General features: G+C 43.1%; 1 protein-coding gene across 1 annotated transcript in view; it reads left to right on the plus strand.

The window, feature by feature from the left end:
• The window catches only part of LOC122631512, a 95,380-nt gene extending 69,870 nt beyond the window's left edge, over positions 1-25,510 (plus strand). The window contains exon 17 of the mRNA XM_043817278.1: positions 25,364-25,510. Coding sequence (XP_043673213.1) covers positions 25,364-25,498 — 135 coding nt within the window. The 3' untranslated portion in view covers positions 25,499-25,510. The remainder of the gene's footprint in view (positions 1-25,363) is intronic.
• Positions 25,511-25,799: the final 289 nt, after the last annotated feature.

Below are 25,799 nucleotides of genomic sequence, written 5' to 3' on the forward strand. Positions count from 1 at the left end.
GTTTCGGACTACTCTCCTGCGGACGATTTCATTTCGAGGGGACAAAGACCTCTGAGCTTAACGGCTCACGTATTTCGATCGTCTCTTTCGGTACGTCGAAATTCCTTCGAGGAAATAACGAGATTCTCCCGCTCGGCGTAAACGTTTTCCTTGATAAAGTTACCTTTCGCAATATTAGACTTTTTCGAGACACGTAACGAGTATTGACTCGTTCGTCGAGCCGGCTGAAAACGAAACTTTACTTCGAAGAGCTCGCTCGCCTCTGACCTCGTGTTTTAAATATTTGCAATCGATGCCGCGATCTCGCGAGTCATTGACTCCTCTTCCGGACCGACACTCGAGTCTGCCTCGACTCTCATCGAGCTCCGCCCCTCACCCGTTCCCTCTCTCCACCGATCTATATTCTCTCTCTCTCTCTCTCTCTCTCTCTCTCTCTCTCTCTCTCTCTCTCGTTCTTTTCTCCAGCCAGTATTGGTTCTTGACTTTAGAGAAGCCCCATCCTGACGTCAGAGGCCGCTCGCTTTGAACGAGATCCGATACGATATCGCAACGGCGCAGCACGTCGCTCCCGTTACACATCGGACATCTAGCGAAAATTTTCACGAACGTCTCGTACTTCTCGATATCTTCTTCCTCTGCTTCTTCTCCTTTAGAAAAGGTCGATCGATCGTTTTATTTCCACGTAGGCCGAAGAACGCGATGGGACTTGGTCGATCCGATATCGTACAGTTTCGAGCGTACTTTTGTTTCAGTTTCTTCGAAAGAACTCCAAATCGCTTGCCAACTTTCGACGAACATCTCGATTTCGATCTGCGACTCGATTTATCCGAGTAAAAGTTCACCGAAGAACGTTTTCCATGATTTAAAAATGAAAATGGCTCGTTCCATTTGCGTAATCGCCGTCAGTTTTGATATTTGACATTTATTCAGAAGCAGTCGCTTCGAAAATCAAACTTTTCTTTCTCTCTTTCTCTCGATAGGTCAAAGGTTCGTCGTTTCGGTTACAAGAATCGCGTTAAATTTTATTCGTCCTCGGGGGAAAGATTTATTAAACTTTTTGACCGTTAAACGCGAAACGAATGGACTCGAGCGAAGTTGAATTTTAGTTTTAACGTTCTCCGTCGTATCAGTTTGATTCTGCGATAGATTTCCAACCTATTAACTAAAAAAGGGAATTTAATCTTACGGGCAAAATCCACCTTGATCTGGTAAATGTCCGATATATATATATATATATATATATATATATATATATATATATCGACCGTTACGCTCACGCATATAAAAATTTCTTTGACATTCGTCGACGCTTATCGATCTCTCGACCGTGAAATAGAGACCGCGATTTATGACGTTTCCGTTCTTATTTTTATCGTTGTCCGTATCGGAAAGACGCGAGAGAACGAGGAGAATCGATCGGATCTTGTCGGATTGACGTTTTGAGAAGGTCGCGTTACTAATAATAAGAAAAAATTGGGTGTGCGATTAATAATCGCGTACGAGCGAACTCGGTTGATTAATAACGATAGTATCGAACGTTATTGCGAGGCGAGCGACGATAAAAAGGAGGCCGAGGACGAAAAGGGTAGAAAAGGGTAAAAAAAAGTCGAAGTCGTGCCATCGTATCGACGTCATTTTCGACACGCTCGAATCTTCGAGCAAAAACGCTTCAAGTTTCTCTTTCTCTCTCGTCGCAGAAAACTAAATACGCTGGCTTTGGTTTTTAATCGCAGCTTTTCATGAAAACATACCGTTATTGTTATCGTCGTAAGCGTACGAGAGCATCGTAGCTCCGGTATCTCATTGACAATAGGATGAAAACGGAGCTAGATAGAAAAAACGAAAATAAAGATAGAGAGAGAGAGAGGGGGGGGGGGATACGGCTTTATCCGTGTAGATAGTTTCGTTTTCCCTCATTTTTTCTTCCAACCCATCTCCAGTCTTGTTTCACCGCAAAAATGTCTGTTTCTCGTTGATCCGCCCATTACATCACCGTACTCCTCGGTCACCATTCTCCGTTCTCCCTTCTTCTCGCCCTCGTGCCATCTACCGAGTACGTCAGCCGCGTTCGACCGCTTCGGTCGACCGCTCTGCTCGCGCTCTTCGTCACTACTACCATCGCGTTGCTTTTTTACCATCCGTACAAACAATAGTACACGGAGCGGACTTGAAGATCAAAGGAAAACGTCCGCGTTCACAAGACGCGCGCGCGCGCGTCTGTTTGCGAATCGTCGAGCCTTCGCAGATTGTGTTCTCGCTCTTCGTCTTTTCTTTCTCTCCTTTTTAACTTTTCAACCTGCCCCCGTCTCCTTCTTACTTCTTTCCCTTCTCTCTTTCTTGCTCTTTCTCTTGGTCGGATTTACGAGCATCTATACGCGAACTAACGCGAAACGCGTTGGCCCAGGTAGAAAGACTAAGAACAAGAGCGAAGATACTCGTCGGTACATGATACGAGGGCAACTACGCCGTAGAATGCAATGCGGATTCCTCATAATTTTTTTTAAAAAACGACCAAGGTCATTCTTTCTGAGTACACGTAATAGCAAATGATTGGGATGCACCAGGCAATGCGTACGTACGCGTATTTCGACTTTATAACTCTCTCGGACGTACGTTTTTTACTCTTCCTTTAAAGAATTTTTCTTAAGGTTATTGCGTTCGTGCGCTATTTAAAAGAGCGTTTAAAATATTCTTTGGAAAAATGGAGCCATATATCTACGATGTACGTATGTGTACATGCGAGAACTAGTTAGCGAAGCGCAAACATGACAAACGACGTAATCAATTCGTGAGGGAATACAATGCGTGTCGTTCGTTATTTCGCGCTGGTCTGAATACGAATACCGGTGTGTCGTACTCCTTACAACGTTCTCCGTAATTAACTGTCGCTCGTGTTAGCACGTTTATAAACTTTGCTAGATCCCTCGTAAATTATTTTACACCGTCTTTGTTTCCAACAAACGATGTTTTAGATATTAACGAATTTAGCTAAGATTTTCCTGTCATTTCCCGACATCGTACGTACATCCGAAAAGTATTAATCGCATATACGATATTTTTACACGGTGAAACTTTGTGCAATAATCCTTGGAGGAAGAATTATTGAAATATTTTCGCGCAAGGAATAGTCGATATCGAGATTCTTCCATGTCAAACGTAAAAGAGCTGATGGTCGATACGCGACGGATATAGGAAAGAGAGAGAAATATAAAAAGAGAAAGAGAGGCAGCCTGCGCGTCGACGGTTCCGATAGAAAATCCCATCTTACCGTTTTCTGCGGACACTTTGTCGGCAATACTTGTCGCGTCTGGGAGAAAAGTCGTTGCGATAAGAGGATCATCGATTCGACTTTACTTACCGTACGGCGTACTTGGGCGTGCTTGGACGACTCGTATTAGAGGTGTAAAAACTCGTTGGAAATTTATTAACGTCCTATAATTATCACCAGCGACGCTCGTAACGTCGTCGCTGGGAACGACGCTGGTTCCAAGTATTGACCAACGCCATGCGAGCATCGTTTTACCGTTGGTGTCATATTTTATAGAGCTTCTACATAATTTATTGTCATTATTGTTTCCGATCGGGTAAGCGTCTACTCTCGCAAAGATGAGAGCCGAGAATGGAACGAGCCGGAAAACGAACGGGAAAATGTTACGGGTTTTCTCATCGAACAATATTACTTGTATTAAATATTTTATTAAAAAAGAAAAACAAAGAAACGTCGAATTTTCTGTTCGCGAAACAAAAAATCGCAATTATTTGAAGTATCGCGAAATTATTAATACGAGAACGACGCGATTCTCGATTTACGTTTCCTCTCTACGAGCGATATTTACGAAATGTCTACCTCCGTTATCGTTTACAATAAAACACATTTACGTTTCGTACACGTACGAAATATTAATGGACCGACGCTGGGATTCTAAACGCTCGTCCGTGTATTAAATACGATACCGAGGGAAAATGGAAACGGAATTTCGTTGGCGCGTCAGATAATTGTAGCTTTTGTCGAGGAGATTACATACGACCGTAATCTTTTTCAAAGGGAAACCTTTACGGAGAAGCCAACGACCGTGCGATTTCTAACGCGCGCAACGTCCTATTTGGCCTATCGTACGCGATAAAGAGTACGTATATCTTTGACGGTCGGTATCTCCAACGTTTCCTCTAACTTCCCTATTCCCGTAAAATTCTTTTTCATCCATCTCCATTCCATGCGTTTCTTCCTCCTTCGCCTTCTTGTCCGTCCTCCTATCCGTTCGAGATCGTAGGCAACGAGTCCTCCCTCTAATAGCCCATAATTTAAGATAATCGCGAAGCAGTGGTATAACTACGCGTACTTTATGAGACGTTGATCGAACGTTATGCGAGCGCATATACCTACTATACCTATAAATACGTTATCCATGCTATATCGCTACGCGCGTACGAGTATATAAAAATGTAGGGTAGAGAGTTGTACGAGAAATCGCTCTGTGTTTCGACAAATTGAAATCAGCTCGTGCGTCGTCGTCGGATCGTATTACACGTCGGTTACGATTTATGGATGGCCGACTGAAATTCGAGGCTCGCCGAGCGTAGTCGCGTCGATGCCTACTATCGAGTTCGAGGATGACGTTGAAAGAGCGGACGATAAAACGAAACCTTTCATTTTTCCTCGAGAAACGATCTCATTCTTGCGATAATTGATGAACGACGAAGATATATAACAGTGTATCGTAAAATATTCCAAGTAGATATGTCAATTGGATTCGAAACCATTGGCACCGCTGCTATCGCCTTTTATTTTATGGCTATATTAAAGTTTCGATCTTCTTTTTTTTCGAGCACGCTCTGAATTATAGCGGGCAAAAATACGCGAACACGCGATACTCGGTTCTTCCGTCCAGACGTCGTTATTCTTCGTTCGCCGTTATGAACATTGTTCGCAGCGGGCTCGCGATTTAAAGCCAATAATATTTCTCTCTCCCTCTCTCTCTCTCTCTCTTCTATCTCTCTATCTAATCTTTCCTTTTTTCCAAACGCTATTACTCCATCGTGGAGAATCCCTTTAACCCGTCGTGTTATTTCTATTTAATTATCAAAATTTTTCTCCTCTTCTCGAAACTAAACGTCCATGTATCTTTCTTCTCCGTTCCCCGTTATTTGCGAGAAATCTTGATAATCGATATCGAAAGGCATAGATATCTGTTCGCTCCCAAATTCTGCTTACGTCGAGTACTTTGCCATTTGCAAACCGCATAGAATGCCGTCTATGCAAATAAAGAGAGCTTTGCCTTCGTTAACGTTGATTGCATCAAACGGGAATACCGACTTGCCAATTTTCTGCTCGTAACTCCATCGGGTGAAGGGGGAGAGAAATGGAGAGACGATTACATCGCGATCGTGCCATCTCATTGCAACCGACGTGCGAGCTCTATAAATCGGCGGAAATGCGTACAATAAATTCGCGCTTCGCGTTAAAAGCAACGAGGATTCGATCGTTAACGGAATTATATTCGCGTTGTAGAATCGTGGAAAAATGTTGACGCACTTCCCAACGCCTTTAATTGCGACCGACTTTCGTTAAAGTCGCGAAAATTCGTCCGTATATATACGTTAGCGCGCACCTCTCTCTGTCAATGAAAGAAAACGATAAACATAAAAAAACAGGTCCTTGCGACGCAGAATTGGACGAAAGATTCGCGTGAATTTAACTCTGATCGAAGCAATTAAAAAATTCCATTTATTCGTTTTTCTACGTTCGCTTATCAATTAAAAGTTATTTCAAACGCTACCACGGTGAAAATAGAACTCGTAAATAATACCGGACAATTCGAGACAAAATATATTTTCTTTTTTTCATTTTTTTTTTTTTTTAATGAACGTAAAACTATATTAGAGGAAAATTCAAAGACGGAAAGAGAAGAATTCTAACGCAAAGAAATTGTTAAGATAAATTTCAAGTAGTACTTTTACCACGATCGAAAGGTTATTCTATCGAGAACTTATTCTCGTTACTCAAGAATTCCATCGTCGTTTCGTAAAGGTTTCATTATTATCCGGAATCGTAAGGGAGGATGCTCCCCGTGGGTTGCCGTTCCTTTCCAAGATTCTATCGTAAAACTCTTCTCCATTTATTGGTTTGAATTAACGAGCAAGAAAATTAAGTGATTGCCACGTTCGAGAACTCGAAGAATTTCACTTTTTCATGATATATTGAAAAAGTCACGCTAAGATTTTTATCTCGAAGTTTCGTCAAAGTTGAGAGAAATACGTTGGCTAAGTAGCTCGACGAAAGTCAAAGAAGAACAAAGTTACAGTTCGATAAACTAATCTCCTACGTAATCTTTATATTAATACAGCTACGCGTAAAAAATCTTACGAAGAAAAATTAGTTTATTTTATTTTAATCCGATTTAAAGGAAAGGGACGGGGACCGACGTCAAATTGAAGAATGTAGAACAAGCGACGAACTAGCTATCATGGGATCGTATAGATAATCGGATTAATTATTTCATCTAACGACAGAACATTCGGTAAAATCGTTCGACCAAAAATTTATCCGACGAACATTGCAACTGTGGTCGAAAGTCTAAGCTGATCAACGCTAAATAAGTAATTTGTTTCGCACAATACTTTTATCGCTCGCGAAAAGTACAACCTAGAGAGAGAGAGAGAGAGAGAGAGAGAGAGAGAGAGAGAGAGAGAGAGAGAGAGAGAGAGAGAGAGAGAGAGAACAAGAGAACCAACGCGAGTTTATACTTTGGCGCGTTTAATTAATCATGCAATATAAATAGCATACTCGCGACGTCAGGTTGCACGAACCATCGAAAATATTCTTGTAAAGAATATCGCAAGGAGAGAAGCGGAGAGTGAAAAAGAGAGAGAGTTTCTAAAGCTTTCGCCAATTTACGAGTTCTCGACTAACTTTTCGCATAATTAATATCTCAATAAATTTTCCAACAATTCCGATAAGTATTATACCTTCATCCTCGCTCTCAATTCGCTCGGTTATTCTTACCTCGAGCGAAACGAAATTCATTTCTTCGCGCGATACGCTTGGGATCGCGTCCCTTAAAAGAAAATCATTCGGATGGTTTGATATATTTGATATAAAATTTTATCGAAGATTCGCGTTATATGAGGCAGGACTGCATCAACGCTATATTTCTCCCCATTGACTTATTCCACTTAATAGCGGCCTAGGTATCGGAATCCAGATTAAATGAAAAAGAATGAGAGAGAAAGAATTAACGAGATCTTTCGAGCCTCGCACTTATTCCCTCGCGTATAAGAAGGAACGCAAGTTATTTAACCGGTCGATCGATCGTCTTACAAAGAATTTTACTTGGAAAGAATTCGTATTGTCGTTTTTCTCTCGACTCACCGATTTCCCGACGTTATCGAACGAGAATCGGAGCGATTCGTGACAAAATCATGGAATTTAATTTCACGTTTTCTTAGCAAGCTCGACACAAAGCTAAGGGAGACTTCATCAAAGAGACAAGGTAGACAAGGAGGAAACTTTGGATATACTATCTACAATCTACGAAGAACCCAACACTGGTTCGTCCTGCCATTCTGTCGGTCGCCTTTAAACGCACGCGTTAATCAAAGGGACTCTTCTTTGAGCACTTCTCGTTCAATTGGATCTCTTCCATTCTCTATCGCGATTTCTCTCTCGCTCCCTCCTCCCCCTCTCTCTCCGTCGCTTCGTTACGCAACCGATCAAGTTATATTACATTAATAGGGCGTTGCCATTTCGAGAAACGCTTTTCAATGTAATTATTCTCAATTCTGGATTTACGTAACTCTCTCTCTCTCTCTCTCTCTCTCTCTGCCCCCTTTCCTCTCGTTCTCAGGAAAGAACCGGCATTGTGTTTTACGAGGCGAATTTACGAGACATCAATATCTCGTTCAAGATGCGAGTAATCGAACGGAAAGCATCCTCGTGTATCGCGTGTTGTCGTGGATCGAAGAAGAAACGAAATTAAAAAGATAAAGAAAGAGCTAAGATACGAGAGAAAGGAAAATTGCAAAACGTAAAGTTCCTGGTTCGATCATTATCGCTCGCCCTTTTCTATTCTTCTCGTTGGTCGATTTTTCTCTCCTCTCCGGTCTCGGAGGATGCACGACTACTCGTCTCGTTTCTTCTTCTCGTGATCCGAACGACACGATCAAAGCCTAGAAAGTCCTCGGCATCGTTACTCGTTCATATTCCCAGAACGAAGAGGGATATCCAACTTTTCGAGCTCTCTTCGAGTGAATAATTTAAATATACTCGGTGGTACTCGGTAACGAAGTTTACTCTTCCCAAGAAGTTTCTACGTTTCACACAGTTTATCCCAGTATAATGCGTATTTCAAACAATAGCAGCACGACTAAATTCGTCAACTTTATTAGCCCCGTTTTCCACCTATAAGCGTCTACTCGAAATTTTTTTTACTCTCAACTCCGATCGATAATCTCCATTTAAATCGAGCATTCTGTGATTCGCGCAGCTATAAAAGTTTCGAAACGTCATTTTTTTTCGACGGACATAGAAACAGTCGCAACTTTTTCTTGGCCACGTTAGAAAACGTCTTAATACACTTTTTATCGATCGACAGAGTGCACCTGCTTGCACCAGCGAATATTTACATTTTCTGTCAAAGCGACTCTTCTCTTTTTCTTATTCTATTAAGTATGTATTATCGTTTACTACGAACCAACGATCGCAATTGAAATCCTTTTTTTTATTTAACTTTTCCACGTTGCGTATACAAATAGCACGAATGCACACATATTCTCAGACGAATCAATAATCTCATCAATAGTTCAGCGATGCTTATGTGGAACGAGGCCGACGTCGTTTCTCGTTGCACTTTCACGCAACTACACCAACAAGATGATAAATTATTAATCGTTTCAAAGAGTAGACACTCGGTGCGCGGCACGAGGAATGCCTTTCGTGTCGAATATAAGCAAAATCAGGCCAGCTATGTTACGTTAAATTCGCGGTTTTACCGTTTTTTCTTTTTTCTTTTTTATTACGATTCGAACGTGAAAAACAAATTCGTCGGTGAACGTAGATCGTACATTTTCATTATAGAAAAATTTGAGATACCGCCGACGGCGTTGCGATTCGTATCGAAATATCGCTAATGCATCCATCCGTGTTTACTAATGCGGCAAAAGATCGCAGTGCGACGACATAACGGAAAGGAAAGATTTCCCCTGCGGTTTTTTTAACGCCTCGGTACTCCCTATTTCGAGCGTACACTCTCGCGTACCCTGTAAACGTGAAAAAATATATAGACGCGAACAAAACCTTCGTGGTCTATAGCGCAAGACTTACGTTTTAGAACGTTTTTATGCGTAGATATTCTCTAAGATATCTCATAATTTGCTATCACATTTTATCCTATTATATCCTCTCGTCGACCATCGCATCGAAGAGATCGAAAGGATACATCTGTCTCCATCGATTTATACGAAATGTCCTCTTTGGTCGTTTGTCGTCTTCGTATCAAAAACATCGCGTCCTTGTTCCTATACCTTATATAAAAGTGGTGCGTATCTCGGATGAAAATAAAACATACTCGACGTAAACAAGAAAACTCGTCGTCCCGTTGTCATCGTGAGTACACATCGGACCGTCACGTCGCTCGGTTGAATGTAAACAATGTCTCATCGCTACGTAGCGTTAACGCGAACGTAGCGAAAGCGGCAACAAAAATTAAGCTAATACTTCGGCATTACCGTTCGATCCCGTTCTATTTACTTATTTCTTTTCTCTCTCTCTCTCTCTCTCTCTCTCTCTCTCTCTCTCTCTTTCTTTCTCTCCCTCTCTGTTTTGCCATTCTCGAGCCATAATAGACGATTATTCGACGAACGAGGCAACGACTCTCTTCATTCTCCAGCCTCGAGCCAATCGCATCGTTTCTCATCGTTCGGCTTCGAATGCGAACGACGTATAGATAATTGTCCCGTGTCTCGTGATTCGTAGATCCTTCCAATCCGTTGAAAGACGAAAAAGAAATTCATCAGATTTCTGGATCAAACGACTGGTTCGATTCTCTTCGAGTTCAAGTATTTTTCCTTTGTGCGGTCGGACCTTCTAATTATCTTAATTGCTTGTATTTTAATTCGCCCAAAGATCCCGTCGAGCTTTCCCGTCCGATATTTTGCTTCATCGAATGTTTTACGCGAACCGTAGTTGCTTCGACGTTCCTATTCAGAGGATGAGAGAAAAGCTTTATACACGTATGTATAGAGAGCATAGCCAGGAATCAATTTGAAGAGCGTTATATTGCCACCATTTGAAATAATAAACGCGTCGCTTTAAATTCGATCGTTATATTTAGCGCGATAAAATGCAATTTCAATTCTCCGATATTATTTCGCTTCCGCGACATCGAAATCTTTTATATTTTTATATGCATTTTTGACGGTTCCTTGATCGTTACCACTTACGAAGCGACATTTTCTTTGATCGAAATATCGACGAAACTTTGTCGCAAGAAAGAGATTATTCGATTAAACACGGGAGAGACGGTAGGACGGCGGTGCAAAGTTAACTTTACTTAAGGTTTCTATTTAAGCAGATACAACGGGACCCCGCGTAAGTGCAGACAAGGTTTTACGAGTAGAACTTTGCAAAGGGAGACCTTTGAAGTATGGAGTACGTGGAACGGGCCTCGATACATCGGAGAGAGTTAACTCTTCGCCAAGCGTAATATTAAATATTGATTTTTATCGTTAATACATCGAAATAAGATGAATTTACGAAAGGTCGTTTCGTTCATCGACGAGAAACGAAAGACGTTGGTTTTTTCAGAACGCGCGATGCTTTTATACCATCTTCGTACTTTTTGTACCGTCTCTATTCCAACGGAGTCGATTTATCTTTGAGCCAATACTACTTTGAATAGCAATATTTATATTTGATTGATTCTCTACAGGCCGACCCATCGACGTTCATAAATCGTAGAAAAGGTCGTTGGGTTTCGGTTAATAATATCGAACTCGTGGATATGTATCTGCCTACGTGCATGTGCGCGTGCGCGCGCGCGCGCGCGCGTGTAGGTAAGTAAGTACTTTGGAGTCGACGTCGACGTGAGAAGAAATCGGAATCGTTTCGTATTCGGAAACAGCCAGTCGAAACCAAAGCACGAATTCCATCTAACGAGGCGTGCCTTTATTTATCGCTCGTCGTCGAATATCGAGTTAAAATCGCTTTCAATATATCGACGGGTTAACCGCAAGAGACTTATCCCCTTCGCGTAGTCGAAATCGATTTCCATCTTACTCGGTCTTAACGTTTCGAGTGGAAAACGATGACCGCAGACAGCGATAACCGACGGGTAGCGCGTTCGAAAGTTTTATCGCGCTTCTCATCGATCGTCCCTCGGCGCTTTGAACACGGAAGTAAATCGCATCGTACTTTTTCGAGATCAATTAGGTGCACCTAACTCTGTGCGTAGCTGAAACGCGAGAGATCGCCGGGCGTGTTCTCGTTTGTTCGAATTTTATTGCATCGTCGAGAGTCCGTCGAAGTCCCTAGAAAACGGAAGAGCGAAGCTTTTCGACTCTTTTACCGCGATCTCTTGCACGGAGTGTGTCTTGCCAGAGATGTAACGCGGTGTTCTGAAATGGAGCGAAACGATCACGTAGGTCCGGTAGCGACGTAGATCGTGATCCTCGAAGGAACTCGTTCCGGTATTCTCATGCATAACTCGGCCACGTAAAGCCGCACGATTCGCGTCCCCTCTCGAGGCTTCTCCGTCTATCCGGCGAACCATCTCTCTGGCTTAACCCGTAAACCTTGTACCACGGCAGCTCGTACCTCGCGTGATTGCCTTTGTACGATGCGTGTTTCAGAACGCACCCCACATCGACGATCGACCTGGGAAATCTACACGGCGACGCGTCTCGCGTAATCATTCTCTTCTCGACGGGACACGCGTCCTCGACGCGATCGAACAGGAATGTATTTGCTAATATCTGTCGCGCGAATAGATGCGACGACTCGCTACTACCGTATCGTACGGATCTACGCGATTACGAGCCACGTTTTCCGATAGAACCGCTTTCCGTCTTATCGCCTTCGAAATCGATGAAACGTATCAAAAGTCGGATTCGCTTTTAGAAAATTTCTCGTAGTCGCGCGCCGCTCCAACGACGAAATTCTCTTCACCGTCGAGCCTGCTCTATCCGCGTAAACACGGAAAGTCTGTGAGTCGATGCTTTAGAGATTTTTTTTTAAAAGCCTCGCATAGGAAGAGTCAAAGAGTCGTTACATATGCAACTACCGGGAACGCCGGCATCGAGCTTGCAGATAACCGCGATATCGCGCCGAGATGCATCTCGAGAGCCGAGAGAAAGGGAGAAAGAGAGAAAGAGTAATTTATCCGAGCTACGACCCCTTTTCGTAACGAGCTCATTGCTGGATCTCAAAAGGATCCTATGCCTAAATAAAAGGGGGAAAAGACCTAATATCTCTCTACATTCCCATTTTTTCGTTCGTATTCTATACGCAGCGAATAAGTGCAAAATAACCGAGAACGAGAATTGAGATTCGTACAATGTATTTACGATATAACAGTTGAAAGCATTCGCGATCGCGAGTGATCGGGGGCATCGCTTCTTTCTTAAACAACGTCGTAGTAGAGATTGACTGACAACGTTCTAGTCGATTAACGTCGAAGGCTATTCGCGTAATCGTTTTTGCAGCGAACCGATTAAGAGGATGAACGGACGTGGCCAAAAATCGCGCGTTCGACGTCGACGGATATGAAACATCGACCGGCCGAGCGACTTTTCCTACCGATCCTAATTTTACTTTAGTCTACCTATGCTAATTCGAACGAGTCGCGTGCATCGTAGGACGGAAAAAGTAACGGTGATACATCTTCGTTTTTTTTTCTTCGTTAATCCATCGCATTAACGTTTCAAACGTTAAATTTCGTTCGCTTCGTGGAAAACTTTGTCGGTGAGCGCAAAAAAAGTGCAGTCTCTTTCGTTTTTCGCAGCCGTTGCGTGTGACCTGAAAAATCAGTTTTTTTAAAACGATCGATACTTTAGTCGGTTATTTACGATACGAGAATGTCCATTCCACGGTCGAGCGTTTCGAAAAAAAACAAAATCGTCGAAAAATCTTGTTCCCTTTTGAACGTTCTTTCAAGATGCACGAAATTGCGCTTCGAGTTAGATCGCCTACGGGCTCATCGTTACTCCGCCGGCCATTCATAAAGTTTCATCCGGAAGCGTCGGCACGTGGCAAGCTGCGAGAGTCGCTTCATTCACTATGACCGATCGTTTGAGCTTCGTATATGGAAGAGGAAGCGCGCTCGTGTCTGTGTAAGCACGTTTATAAAGACACAGCCTTTGCATAGAACTTTGCATATTATTTATAGCTATATACCTATATTCGTGCAGTGACTCGCACAAGGCTCTCGTTTCTTCATTGAACCGCAAAACGGCCTTTCGCTGCCCGGAAATGCATATAGACGAGTATCGCTTAGCAGAAAGAGAGAGAACGAGGAAGGATAACGAACGAACTAGCTCGTTATGCTAATTAACGAAGCTCGGCCGAGTCTCGCGACTTTGGCGCGCGCAATTTGGTACGCCTTCCCCGCTTCCGCTTGACTCCGATCAGCCGATAAAGTCAGCCGGAATACACAATGGATTCTCTCTCGCTCTCCCTTCTTTCTACATCTATATGTATGCGACCTCCATTCTATCATTCCTAATTCTCGCGATGAAAATTGAATGAACAAAGCTTTGAATTCTTCTCAAAAGTTGTTTCCAAAAAAATTACTACTCTTCTTTCTCAAAATTAAGATTGTTTTCTGCTTCCATAAAAATAATTGGAGCGAGTCAAGAGGAAAATATTCACCATTTTTTTGTAACTCTTCTTATTATCGATCTGTTCGAGCTATTTCATCGCAATTCCGATCGTATGGTCGAGCATGCGTCACGAGGAAATTGAAAAAAAAAAAAAAAACAAAAAGAAAGAACAAAATGCGGTCGCTCGCGTAGAGACATTTTTTCCCGATATATTTATATATGTGCATACATATATATACACGTACATACATACGTGCATACATATATATATATATATATATATATATATATATGTATCGTTAGATTTCTCACAGATAGGGAATAGGCGCGTACAACGCGCTTATCTCTCTAAAGCATCGATTTAATGAACTCGTCGATTAAATTATGGCTATTCTATCGATGCTATTGTTATGGAAATACAACTAAATACGGATGAATAAATCGGCGATCGTGCGGAAAGGAGAGTCATTCTCGTTTACTCTATTTTGTTCGATGGTACCTTTATTTGTTTCCTGATTTTGATTACATGCTTTGACAATCAAAAGCGATCAAAAAGTCATCATCCGGTAACGATACTTCTCTATCCAATACATTCAAATAATAATCGAGAAACGGCTCTTTGCTTCTTTTCTACTTGTCTTTCAATCGAGATTATTAAGACTCTTTTTAGATAAAAATGAATTGCAAATGACTCTCCCATTTTCCCTTTGAATATCGTAATCTGGTGAAACCACTCTCGAATCCGGTCGTTCGTCCGAGAATAAGAGGTGAAAAGTTTCCTCCTGAGCGGGACGAAGCACACCGTTCTACTGTATCCTGGCAGAGGGGATCGGGGGGAAGAAGGTGAAGGAATTCGGATAATCTTGCGGAAGCCCCGAGGGTACCTCAAACTTTCGTAGATTTATCTTTGACGATGGTGGAATAGTAGTCGCGATGGAGGAGATTTTAAGCAGAGGAAAACGGATTAAGGACGATGCGTTCGTCAGAAATTACACGTATAGAGAGAGAGAGAGAGAGAGAGAGAGAGAGAGAAAGAGAGAGGAGGGAAAATCGTTTCCCATGAAACGGCTACTAGAGCGGCTTCGTCGAGCTTTCAAAAGCTCTCGCTGCTATTTGCCATGTTTCGTGCCCCGTCGTTTCATGCACCCTCGCAACGACGCGCCTCGCACGCGTCATCGTTTTCCATCCTGGTTTCCCAAACTCTTTTGACTAATCCCTTTTCTACTGGACTTTTTCGCGACCAATACCTCGGTGTCTTTAGAGATTTTTTGCAAACTCGCATTTTTCTCTATATCGGAAATTACGAGCCTCCTTCCTGCGGAAAAACGAAGAATTTATTTTCCACAAATACCAATTTACGGTGGTTGTAAATACAAATCGGAAATAAACGAGAACGATATAATTATTGGAATTTACGAGGATCGTACGTGGCTGCGCGTGAATCTGGAAGGAATTCAAGTTCTCCTATAATAGGGTTTTAAGGCTCGGATTAAAACAACGTTCGAGTATTACGTACGCAAAATATAAATATGTTTTGAGACGTAGATTGTCTCATTATCTCTACGCTTTGCTACTTCAATTTCATCGCGCTTTATTTTTACTCTTATCCATGTTCATTCGCTATTTCCCCCGATTCATCGATTATTCTCACGACCAGCAATATTGGCAACGTACGGTAAACGTAGTCCAGCACGCGGCACGAGTATTTATCGCGCTCGACGTTACAACTTCTATTTTCTTTTATCGTCCGATCTTATCTATCCACTTGATTCTCTCTAGTTTTGTCCATGAAAAATAAATCTCAATTTCCTCGAGTCGGTGAGGAAAGTTAACCGAATTGATTTTTCATCGCACTCGACGATGATTCGCGTGTTTTATTTTTTAATACGTTTAATAATTCTCACGAGACGATTAGACGATTGGAGTTTTCGAAGTTATATTTATACAAAAAAAAGAAAATATTATCACGGAGCACGCTTTAACCAACGAAGCAATGGTTTATAATTTTATCCGAAGACGTATTACGCGAACCGTAATTTTTCGCCTGCCAGGTACATTTTCCAGATGGAAAGCCGTCCGTCGCAAAATCGGCCACGATTTTTTGCATCAACCCACAGAAAAAACAAGCTCGTATCTCTCTTCAACGTGGAAAAATAGTTCGCTTTATCGCATTAAATAACTATCTCGATGTCCAAGAGTTTTCTTTTCTCGTTTAATTGTCAGCTGCTTCCTTGTTTTTTTCTCTTTCCCTCTGTCTCTCCTTTTGTCTCACTTTAGTTTCCTTTCCGATAGATCTCACGATGCATCGTTGAAAATGTAACGGAAAACAAGTTATCCGACCGTATGAAACGTAAAGATGACTCGCCGGATCGTAAATGAGAGAACGAAAGAGAATAGGGAAGATAGATAAAAGGAAACGATGAGGTCCCGAGAGAGAATCCAGACTAATTGTATCGTTTCCGATCGAAAAAAGAACAATGCCATTTTTCATTCAGAAAAAAGACGAGCTGGCTGGTAAATTCAATTTCCTCTGGGGAAATAATTGCAAGGACGTACCTACTCTCGGAGTATGTATTTTACAATAAACAGGTATTCTCGTGGTCGATGGTAATTGAATAGGACCGCGACCGAGCACTTTGAACGCGCGTACCTACGAACACGTGTGTGTACGCGTTAGCTAACGTCAGCTCCACGGAGGGAGCTCTTTATTTTTAATAAATGCATCTCATTTATTTTTAATCTTTCGTAGGAGAATTTAGATGTGGATCTAGATGGAGAAAAATGGATCGGACCTCGATTCGACCGTCGAGGAAATCGATCCGACGATGAATCGCGCGACGATACCGTTGTTTAAAGGTAACCGCTATCCAACCGAGATTACTTCGACGTTGCGCGCGTGTTAACGATTTTTCCAAGGGCGAAACTACGTCCGATCGATGAGAAAGCGGCACTCGCTCGTTATAATACCCTTTCCATTGGCATCCCCCTTTTCCCGGGGATCGTTTAATCGCACGTAAAATCGTGCCGTACCGTCGACTTAACGTCGCGTGTACTCTACGCTCGTACTCGAGAAACCGCGAAACAACCGCGGGACAGAACGAAACATCGAGTTTTATCTCGATAGAGTCGAATGAGAAAGAAGAAGCGGTACTTATTTGAAAGAGAAAGAGAGACGATAAGGATCGACGCTTCTTGGGGTGGAAAGGAGATTTCTTCGTTAAACTCGGCGAGCTTTGTAATCTCGTACGAGTCTTGAAATATACCTGAGGGATTTTCGCGCTAACGGAGAAACGCAAACGCGTATATCCGTATAACATTTTCTCGAATTAGGTCGACCGTGTAAGGTTTAGGAGCCTTTGAAGAAGCAACGGACGATAAAATAAACATATTTCAATTTTTCTATTCTTTTCTATCGCGTGAGTAACCAGTGGGTTCGCCAAATATATATTAAATGTATTTGGTTGGGCGGGTACACCGACTCGCATCGAGCGCTCTCTCGCTTATCCATAATTTAAGCTCGGCCAGCGCATGCGATGACAAATTGAAGTTGTCGAGTGGAAGGAGGAGGTCTTCGTTTGTCTTCTTTCCCAAACGGACTCCCTCTCTCTCTCTCTCTCTCTCTATTTATTTATACAGCGATAAGTTTCGCGTGCGAGTAATTATCAAAGACGAACGAACGAGTCGTGCATGTGCGCGCAAAACAAGACAAATCGATCGACCGCGCGTAATTCGATTGGAAAAGTAATAATTTCGAGCTATCTTTAACGACTCTTTTCGAACCTTTGCCAGTCGTGATTAATTTGATGTTTTCATTGAATTCCATCGAACGAATCGGATTGAGCGCGTAATAAACGTTTTTCACGACTCACGAGAGCTTTAAAGATATCCGAGGCCGAGTCAAATAGGATTCCCCCTCCCGTGACTCCGATCCCAAAGAATCCGTGAATCTTTTCCTACAGGGGGATATCGACCTTGTAACCACTTTTTTCGTCCCTCGAAGTGTCACCCGTCGATCCTCCGATCCTCGTCCGATTTGCATCCTCACCGTCCCCGATTATCGTACGGACTCTACTTTCGAATGCGGAAATTGTGGCACGAACGAAACGAAAGACATTCTCGTTCTCTTATTCTTACTTCGAAGAAGGTATAAGATTTTTCGCATGATAACAACGGCTCTTAAACCAGCGTATATTCCTTCTTTCATTTTTCTCGATCGATCGTACTTCTTCGATCGTAAAGCATCGCGCCCTTTCTCTCGTTTCGTCTTCGCACACGCGAGTCGTTCGTGCGGTCTCGTTTATCAGTCAGAAACGAAATGGAAGATTCTCCGTTGTCGATCGTATCGCCGCGGTCTACGAGCATTAGAGTCGCAACGGCTCGCGGCTCGCGATAAAATTCGAAATCGATAATTCGATATCGAAAGGAGACAGAGCTGAATCGAGCTACGAATTAACAACGACGGATTTCTTTTCTTCGCGAGCACGTCGAACGTTTCTACGTCGATCGTTTTAAAAGGGAACGCGTCATCGGAAAAATGATATTTTCGAAGGAACGGACATTTCCTCGCACGAATGGTTATCGTTCAGTCGTAACGCCGTTTCAACGACCAACGAGAATCTCCAAACGAGCGATTCTGCGACTTTTTTCTTTTTTCCCTTCTTCTCTTTTCCAACGGAAGAAAAATGTCTTCTCGTTTCGTTAAATCTCTTGAAAAGCTTGGAAAAGCTTTGCCATCTAGGTTACGCATTACGAAGGATTAACGAGGGATTACGAGAGCGCCTCGTATCGTAACGACGATTTAAAGAATTTTCCTCGACGTACGGAAGTCACGGATTCCAAAGTTCGCATCCATCGAAAATCGCGAGCAATATTCGGGAGCGCGGAAAGGACGAGACCGTTATGCCCATCGAATTGACCCTTCGCGACTGCTTTCTTTTTGCGAGAGAGTTATCGATTTCGGATCGGTTATCTCCCGTCTCTCTTCGCTTCGTCGCTCGTTTCCTTTATCATTCGCGGCTATCAACGCGCGATCGCTTCTACGCTCGTTACGATAATGCTCGCGCGTTCGTTGTACTCCCCAACGAGCTCGGATTACTCGAAACCGAGTCTCTATTTCGGTCGCTTTTATCTCGAAATTGACCTGACCGCTTTTCTACGACGAACTTTATCAAGCCTTTGCTCTCCGACGGGAAAGCTTCGTTCGTCGAAGCTTTCAATTCCATCGACTATGTTTAGAAATATATAGATGTATAACGTATCCAAATGCTTCGTAACAATAACGTATTTTACGCGATCCTTCGCGTAAAAGTAAACAAAGAATTAAAAAAATGCTAAGAGAACCAAAAGCAGGAACAAGTTTTCGAGGGGAAAAAACGGAAAAGGAAATGGGGAGATCGACGCGATAACTCGGACATTATTTGTCTCGATATTCGATGATCCGAAAGGGAGATAGCGCGGCTGGGATGGAACGGTAGTGCGAATCGAACACGCTCGAAGATATAAACGACGATCTTCAACCGGTGAACGTACTCTTCTACGTTTCACACATTTCCTCGTATTTCTTGCGGACTATAACGTCCCTTCGTCGAAGGGGTTACGTGCGACTAGGGAACGACTAGGGTTACGTGCGGCCAGAGAGAAAAGGTGGGAGGAATGGAGAGAGTCGAAGGAAGGGTCAGGTGGAGGAGGTGGTGGAGGAGGAGGGACCAAATCGAGCAACTGCTCGAAGAGCCGAGAGAAGAGAGGATCGAAATATTTGCTTCGTACTTTGGAAGCGTAGGAGAGGATGAGAAACACGAAAGTAAAAGAAAGGAGGGTTTACTTGAAAGAGCGAGGGAGAGGAAGAGAAGAGAGAGGAAAATACGTATGCACGCGCGCAGAGTACGAGAGACACAAAGAGCAAGAGGACAGAGTCCATAAGAGCAAACGGAAAAGAGGGAGGGAGAGAGAGAGAGACGCAGAGGGAGAAGCTAGCGAGTTCACTCACGGTTTCGGAAAGCCGCCCGAATATTGATCCTAGGCAAGAGAGAAAGCGCCTTCTCGAAGCTCGACTGGGACGCGTTCGTGCTTCCGGATGTCTCCCCTTTCGAGTTATTAATATTAATCAACGACCTTTTAATAATAGGTATCCATTAGCAATTTCACATCGAGAGGGTGACTGTAATTCTCTGAAAAATATTTCTATCGAAAGATAATCTTCCTTTCTTTCGGACTAACGTTTAAGGACCGTCATCGATCGCAACGGACGATCCAATAAATTTTCGCATCGTTTTGCGAACGGATAATAGCTTTTAATAAATATCGATTCGTCCGCCTTTTCTTCTCGAAAAGAAGAGATCATTGAGAAAATTTGTGCGAATGAATCTCGTTAATTTGATCCCGGTCATAGAAAATCATCCATCACGGTTAACATCGTCATCGTCGTAAAACACGAACGGTAACAACGTACGATGCATAACTGTACGTCATAGTTAACCCAATTACGTCAACGACCGTACGAGCCAGCGAACGTGTGTTCTACCGTGTTCGTACACGCGAGCCTTGATTCTCGAGATTCGCAGACTCTTCCGAGAATAGGTTACGAGAAAATATTTCTCGATACCTCTATCTTCATTTCTCTCTCTCACTTTCCCGTTCGTTCGCGAAATGGAGATGTAAAGTCGCGAAGAACCGGATTCTTTATTGATCTATTGATCGTTGAAGTATCGGTAATTTTCTTCGACGTGGAACTACAAGAAGAAACGAAATAGAAAAGAGACGCTACGAAGTGAGAAGCGGTGTTTACGAGATCTCAAAGTTTATGACTTTTTCGAAACGCTCCTGCGGAAGCTATGACGCGCGTGTTATACGAACTTTACAAATCGAGAAAGGGAGAAATTGCTGTCTCCTTCTTCGGTACTATAAAGCGTGCATCAAACTAAAGAGCCTTTTAAGTTATTCATCGAGAAGACGAATTAGAATCGTCGATTTTATTTTTATTATTATCGCGTCGACGCTCGTTATAACGTTATTGTTAAATCAATTGTCGCAGAGAAGCGCCAGATTCGTGCAATTACGGAAGAAATGTTGCCACATAGACGATTATGGCAGAAGTGTGCCCTGTCAAAGATACGACATCCGTCGTTTATCCTAATACGACGATATCGCGATGAGAACGTGGAATTTTGATCGTTGGAAAAAGAAACAAAGAAACGTAGGGACGAATTTAACAAAAACTATTTCATTTCGGTTCGTACCAACGATATATTTTTCGTAGCTCCGCGCGCGATATTTGCAGCAGCTTCCGTGTTGCGACACCGACGATAGGCTAATCCCATTTAGACGTCGCTCTTCGGCAAATCGAATTTTCCGTGGCACTTCTCTATCCGAACTCTATTCCGGATGACGCGGGCCCAAGACGAGGATTCCCTGTCCACAATTTAATTTAGAGTTGATTTAATTCGGTGGAACATCGAGACAAAACCATCGAACTGTCCATGAACTCGTGCGAGCCGTTCAAAGGAAAACCATCCTCGTGAAATTCTCTATCCCGAAAAATGCCTAACGAAAGATATTAGACGCGCATGCATTCTCATTCGCTAGGTACGGATAATAATTCTTAATTAGGCATTTTCGAGAGAGAATCGTAGACAAGGTTAATATTTGTTCGAAGGAACGAGGAAAAGGTTCTTCCTCGACGGTATCTTCGCAAGGCAAAATCATCGAAGCTCTTCGTCGATCATCGTCGTTTTTTGCAATCGGAAACGTTTGAGTTATTTCCGACCGACGACGCAATGCCGTTCGAGGACAAATCGCGAAAAGATGCTACCGATGATGGATGAGAAAATAAAATAAAATGGAAGCAACGAGGAAGAGAGGAAAATTAGAACGGACATCCCGTTACTTTCTTCGTTGACTATTTTTAATAAATGGGCGGAAGAGGCAACGTGATTAAAAAACTCGCGAGCAAAGTGTCGAAAGAAATCGTCTCTTATTTTTAATCGAGCAGCAGCGCACCGGATAGTTGAACGTAGTTGAGCGTACTAGATCGACCGCGACGTGTGCCATGTAAGAAGATCGAGCGCAAAGACGTCTCGTAATTCAATCTTTCCAATACACGTCCCTGTGCGATCCTTCTTCTTTAGCAAGAATCGATTTATCCTGCCGTCGAAGATTGATTTATGACGAGCGTAGCGAAGATTGTGAAATTTAACATATCGCACAAAACCAATTAACGAGCAAAAGTTTGGGAAGGATCGATGGATCGGGCATCGTTATAATAAGATCGTAGTAATTAGCCGATCGTAGATATCCGCATCGATCGAAATCATTTATTAACAAGCATCGGGTCGTCGTACAAAAGTCAAAAATTCAAACGAAGAGATTTATAGTCGAAGAACCGAGCGTTTTTTTTTAGCGAAGCGCAAAAAGGATGAAACTCTCCGGGCTCCGCCTCGAAATCGTTCGAGGACGCTTTCGAGCGATACGAGAAAAAGGAGCCGGAGACGTCGATGAAAAATGTATTATATTTCGCGAGAAAAACTTGCTCTTAAAGAAATATTTCTCGTGGGCCGTATATAAGACAGGCTCGTTTCGTTCGTTCATTGAGCGCTCACCGATATACGTAATTCATACGTAATTCAGAGAACAAAATTTCCATTAGCGAGGAGGAGGATTCTCATCGCACTCGATCGTTCTTTCCTCTTTCGAAGAAAGAAACGAATTTTCATATTTTAGCGTCGAAAGTTTTCACTTTACCCGTTCCGTATTCGATTTCGCTTCTTTTTTCTTTTTCTTTCTTTAATCGAATTAATAACGAATCAGAAACTGAAATAATGACATTTTCGATAGCCTGTGTGTTATTGTTTGAACATTGATAGCCTGCACAATAGACCGACGGCAGATGTGTAGATACCTATCGTGTAATTGCGAAAGGATGAGCTGTAATAATTAGTATTCAACGATCCGGATACGGTTCTCTGTCTCTCTTCATCTATCATTAAAACGTTCGAATATACAAAGACAAAAGCGGATAATATCGGTCAAAGCCAAAGAAATCCTCGAAGCTTTCCACCGTCCGTTGTTAACTTTTGACGCGATCGTGCGATTAACACGAAGCGATTTTCGATCGAATAAGATTTATACGTTAAATTACACCGCTCGCGCTCTACGGATTATCGTTTCACGCGCATATGCAACATGCGCGCAGGTATGTACGCGCATACGCTTGGGCGTACATCGATACGATTTATCACTTGGCGATATCTTCCTAATGCGTTTCATTAGCTGGAACAATTAGCTGCTTACAGACGCGGATACTTTGGTCGGATATCGACGAACGTATCCCCATCAGCTTCTACCGCTCGTCCTTCGATTAACGCTTTTACCTAGGCGCGAATATATCGGAAATATATACGAAAAAATTTTACATAGACCGCGAAACTAAAAACAAATTGCGAAGGCGACTTCGACAATAATAATGACATTAAATAATTGGATCTATTTTCGAACGCGTCAACCGGCGAGACCTGTTGCTAGAGACCTAACCGATCGATATCGTCGCTTCGTCGTTTCGCGTCGAGCGAAAATACGATTGGCTCGATCTCCTCCCTTTTCTCTCACGATTTCGCACAAGTAAACGCTGTGGCATAATTCAGAATTAGTAGTTAGCGGTTAGTAGTCGGGATCGGGTCGAGTCCGTTGTCAAAAATTAACGCCGACGGAAAACCAAAAGGTTCTGAAAGGTTTTCCACGATTACTCGCTCGGATTTAACGTATTTTCTTTCTCTACGTCCTCTTTCTCTCTTCCTTTCTCTTTGGAGCGTGCCTTTCCCATGCCTCGAATAATTTCTCGTACGAATCTCAAAGGAGAAGTTTCCCTGTGTAAACACGAACGAGCAAAGAAAAAGAACGGCCTGTAAGCCACAGAATCCCCTTCTACGTAAATCGAGCTATTTTTCCCTCCAAGCGACGTTTTAACAGTAATTCTAGTATCTTTTTAACAGAGTCGCGCTTCCTTGTGCGTCGTATCTATAAAGAGTTTTATCTTTTTCTTTTCCGTTTTCTCTTACGTCGTCCTTTTATAAACGAAAAATTATGTAAAAATCACGCGTCCCTCGTTTTCGCAAAATTTCGGAAAAATACAACGAGTCGGTTGGAACGATTCTCCCAACCTCCTCTAAATTTTAATCCGAAATTCGATCCGCGTCAGACCGACTCCGCGAATGTTTCTTTGTATGCGATAAGTTGTTCAAGTGGCAAAAAAAGCCTAGTAAAGAAAAGAAACCTAGCGTACCCCTACTTTTTCCTTTCGTGAGATCGCACCAGCGATAAATTCGATTCCCTCGTTTCCATCGTCAAGGTTTTCCTCGACGTCGACGCTAAGAGACCGTCGGGAAATTCTTTAAAGGCGGAAGCCAAAGTGGCGGCATTAAAAGGCTTCGACGAAGCGAATTGGCATTAACGTCGAAAAAGGTAAACGCCTTTGGCGTTCTTTCGTCATTGTCACGTACTTAACGATTTCGCCCGTATTTTCTTTAAGAGGCAGTAGATATTTTTCACTAACGAAAACGATACCGAGTTCGGTTCTTTTCCAGTTATGGAGACGGTTCTCGAATATCTTTTCTCGCAGTTTTTTCGCTTCTCGAGTATCGTCGCAGTACGACGTTACGTCGTTAAGCATGGAAGGACGTCGGTCGTCGTCGACTTTTAACGAAAAAAGCTTTAAGCTCGACTATCTCGGAATCCGACACGAGAGTCGGTTGGAAGGAACGCTCGAAACGTTCCACTTTCTCCTTCCATCTTGCAGCTTTTACAGCTTCGAGAGAGCTCGAGCATCGAAACGTTCGAGTTTCGAGGAGGTAACGCGCGAGAACTCCTTTTTCAAAGAGCGGTCACACACGTCTATGGCCTATCGTTATTTCAGGAATGTCTCGTTAACTCGCGGAGATCCCTCTCTAATTCGTCGTTCCATTCTATCGTTCTATTCGCATCGACGGCTTCTCTCCGCATCTCGAGCCCTCGAGCATTTCGATCGACTTTGCGCGAAAAGAAGGATTCTCGAAAGCTCCCAAAGTCGTTCGCTAGGCTCTAATTTCGAGTCATCTCGCTCGAGTCATCTCGAGCCTCTTCATTAACGTCAGGTGCGGTCACGTAACGCGGGATTATCTCCGGCGAAGGCGGCACACGATGCAGCTGGGAATTAATTAAAACGCACGAGCCCGAACGATCGCGTGGCCTTCGGGCCGTGGTCGAGGGCGACAGGATCGATGGATGGACGCTCGCGTTGCGTTCGACTTTTTTGGCCCCTTTCCTTCTTCCTCTTCCTTAACCTTTATCGATCGATTCTATAAAGCGTCGAACGTTGCTTTACTACGCCTAGCAAAGATACGTATGCAAGGGGTTCTCCCATCTTTCTGATCGATTTCCAGGCGCGATTGTCCTACACACGTCGGACGTAATAAAATATTTATTTTATTAAGCCCGTAGGGACGCCATGGAAACTGTTAGCGTCGATGCGGTGCGCGATGGTACCGCGACGTGGCACGCATCCCGTTTGTTTTTCTTTTTCCAGATTTACTACGGCATCATGACCGCTCGGAACTGCTTCCAAAGTGCCATTTGCCGAATATCGCGCGACATCGAGCTTTCCAACGGAGCGAGGCCCGATGCCTTCCACGTTCCCCGCGCGATGTGTTGTAGTGTCTAAGAACAGTGACGGAGACAGTATTTTGTGCTCGAGAAGGGAAAGCGATCGGACGATCGTACGACGAAGTGACTAGCGACGATGCGAGGTGGACACGTTGCTGGACGCGAGGAAGCTCATGGAGGAAAAGTACATTTCTGCGAATCGACGAGAGTACGAAGCGTCATCTTCCCCACGGAACCGTACGTCGAGTTCAGGATTTAATTCGAGATTCGATTCGATTCGAGCCGACGCGAAAAGGATCGAGAAGAAGGCGATGGGCTGCTCGACGAGGAGATCGCGCGAACTCGCACCGATGAGCACC

The sequence above is a fragment of the Vespula pensylvanica genome, chromosome 1 (assembly GCF_014466175.1).
Source record: "Vespula pensylvanica isolate Volc-1 chromosome 1, ASM1446617v1, whole genome shotgun sequence".
Classification (NCBI taxonomy): Eukaryota; Metazoa; Arthropoda; class Insecta; order Hymenoptera; family Vespidae; genus Vespula; species Vespula pensylvanica.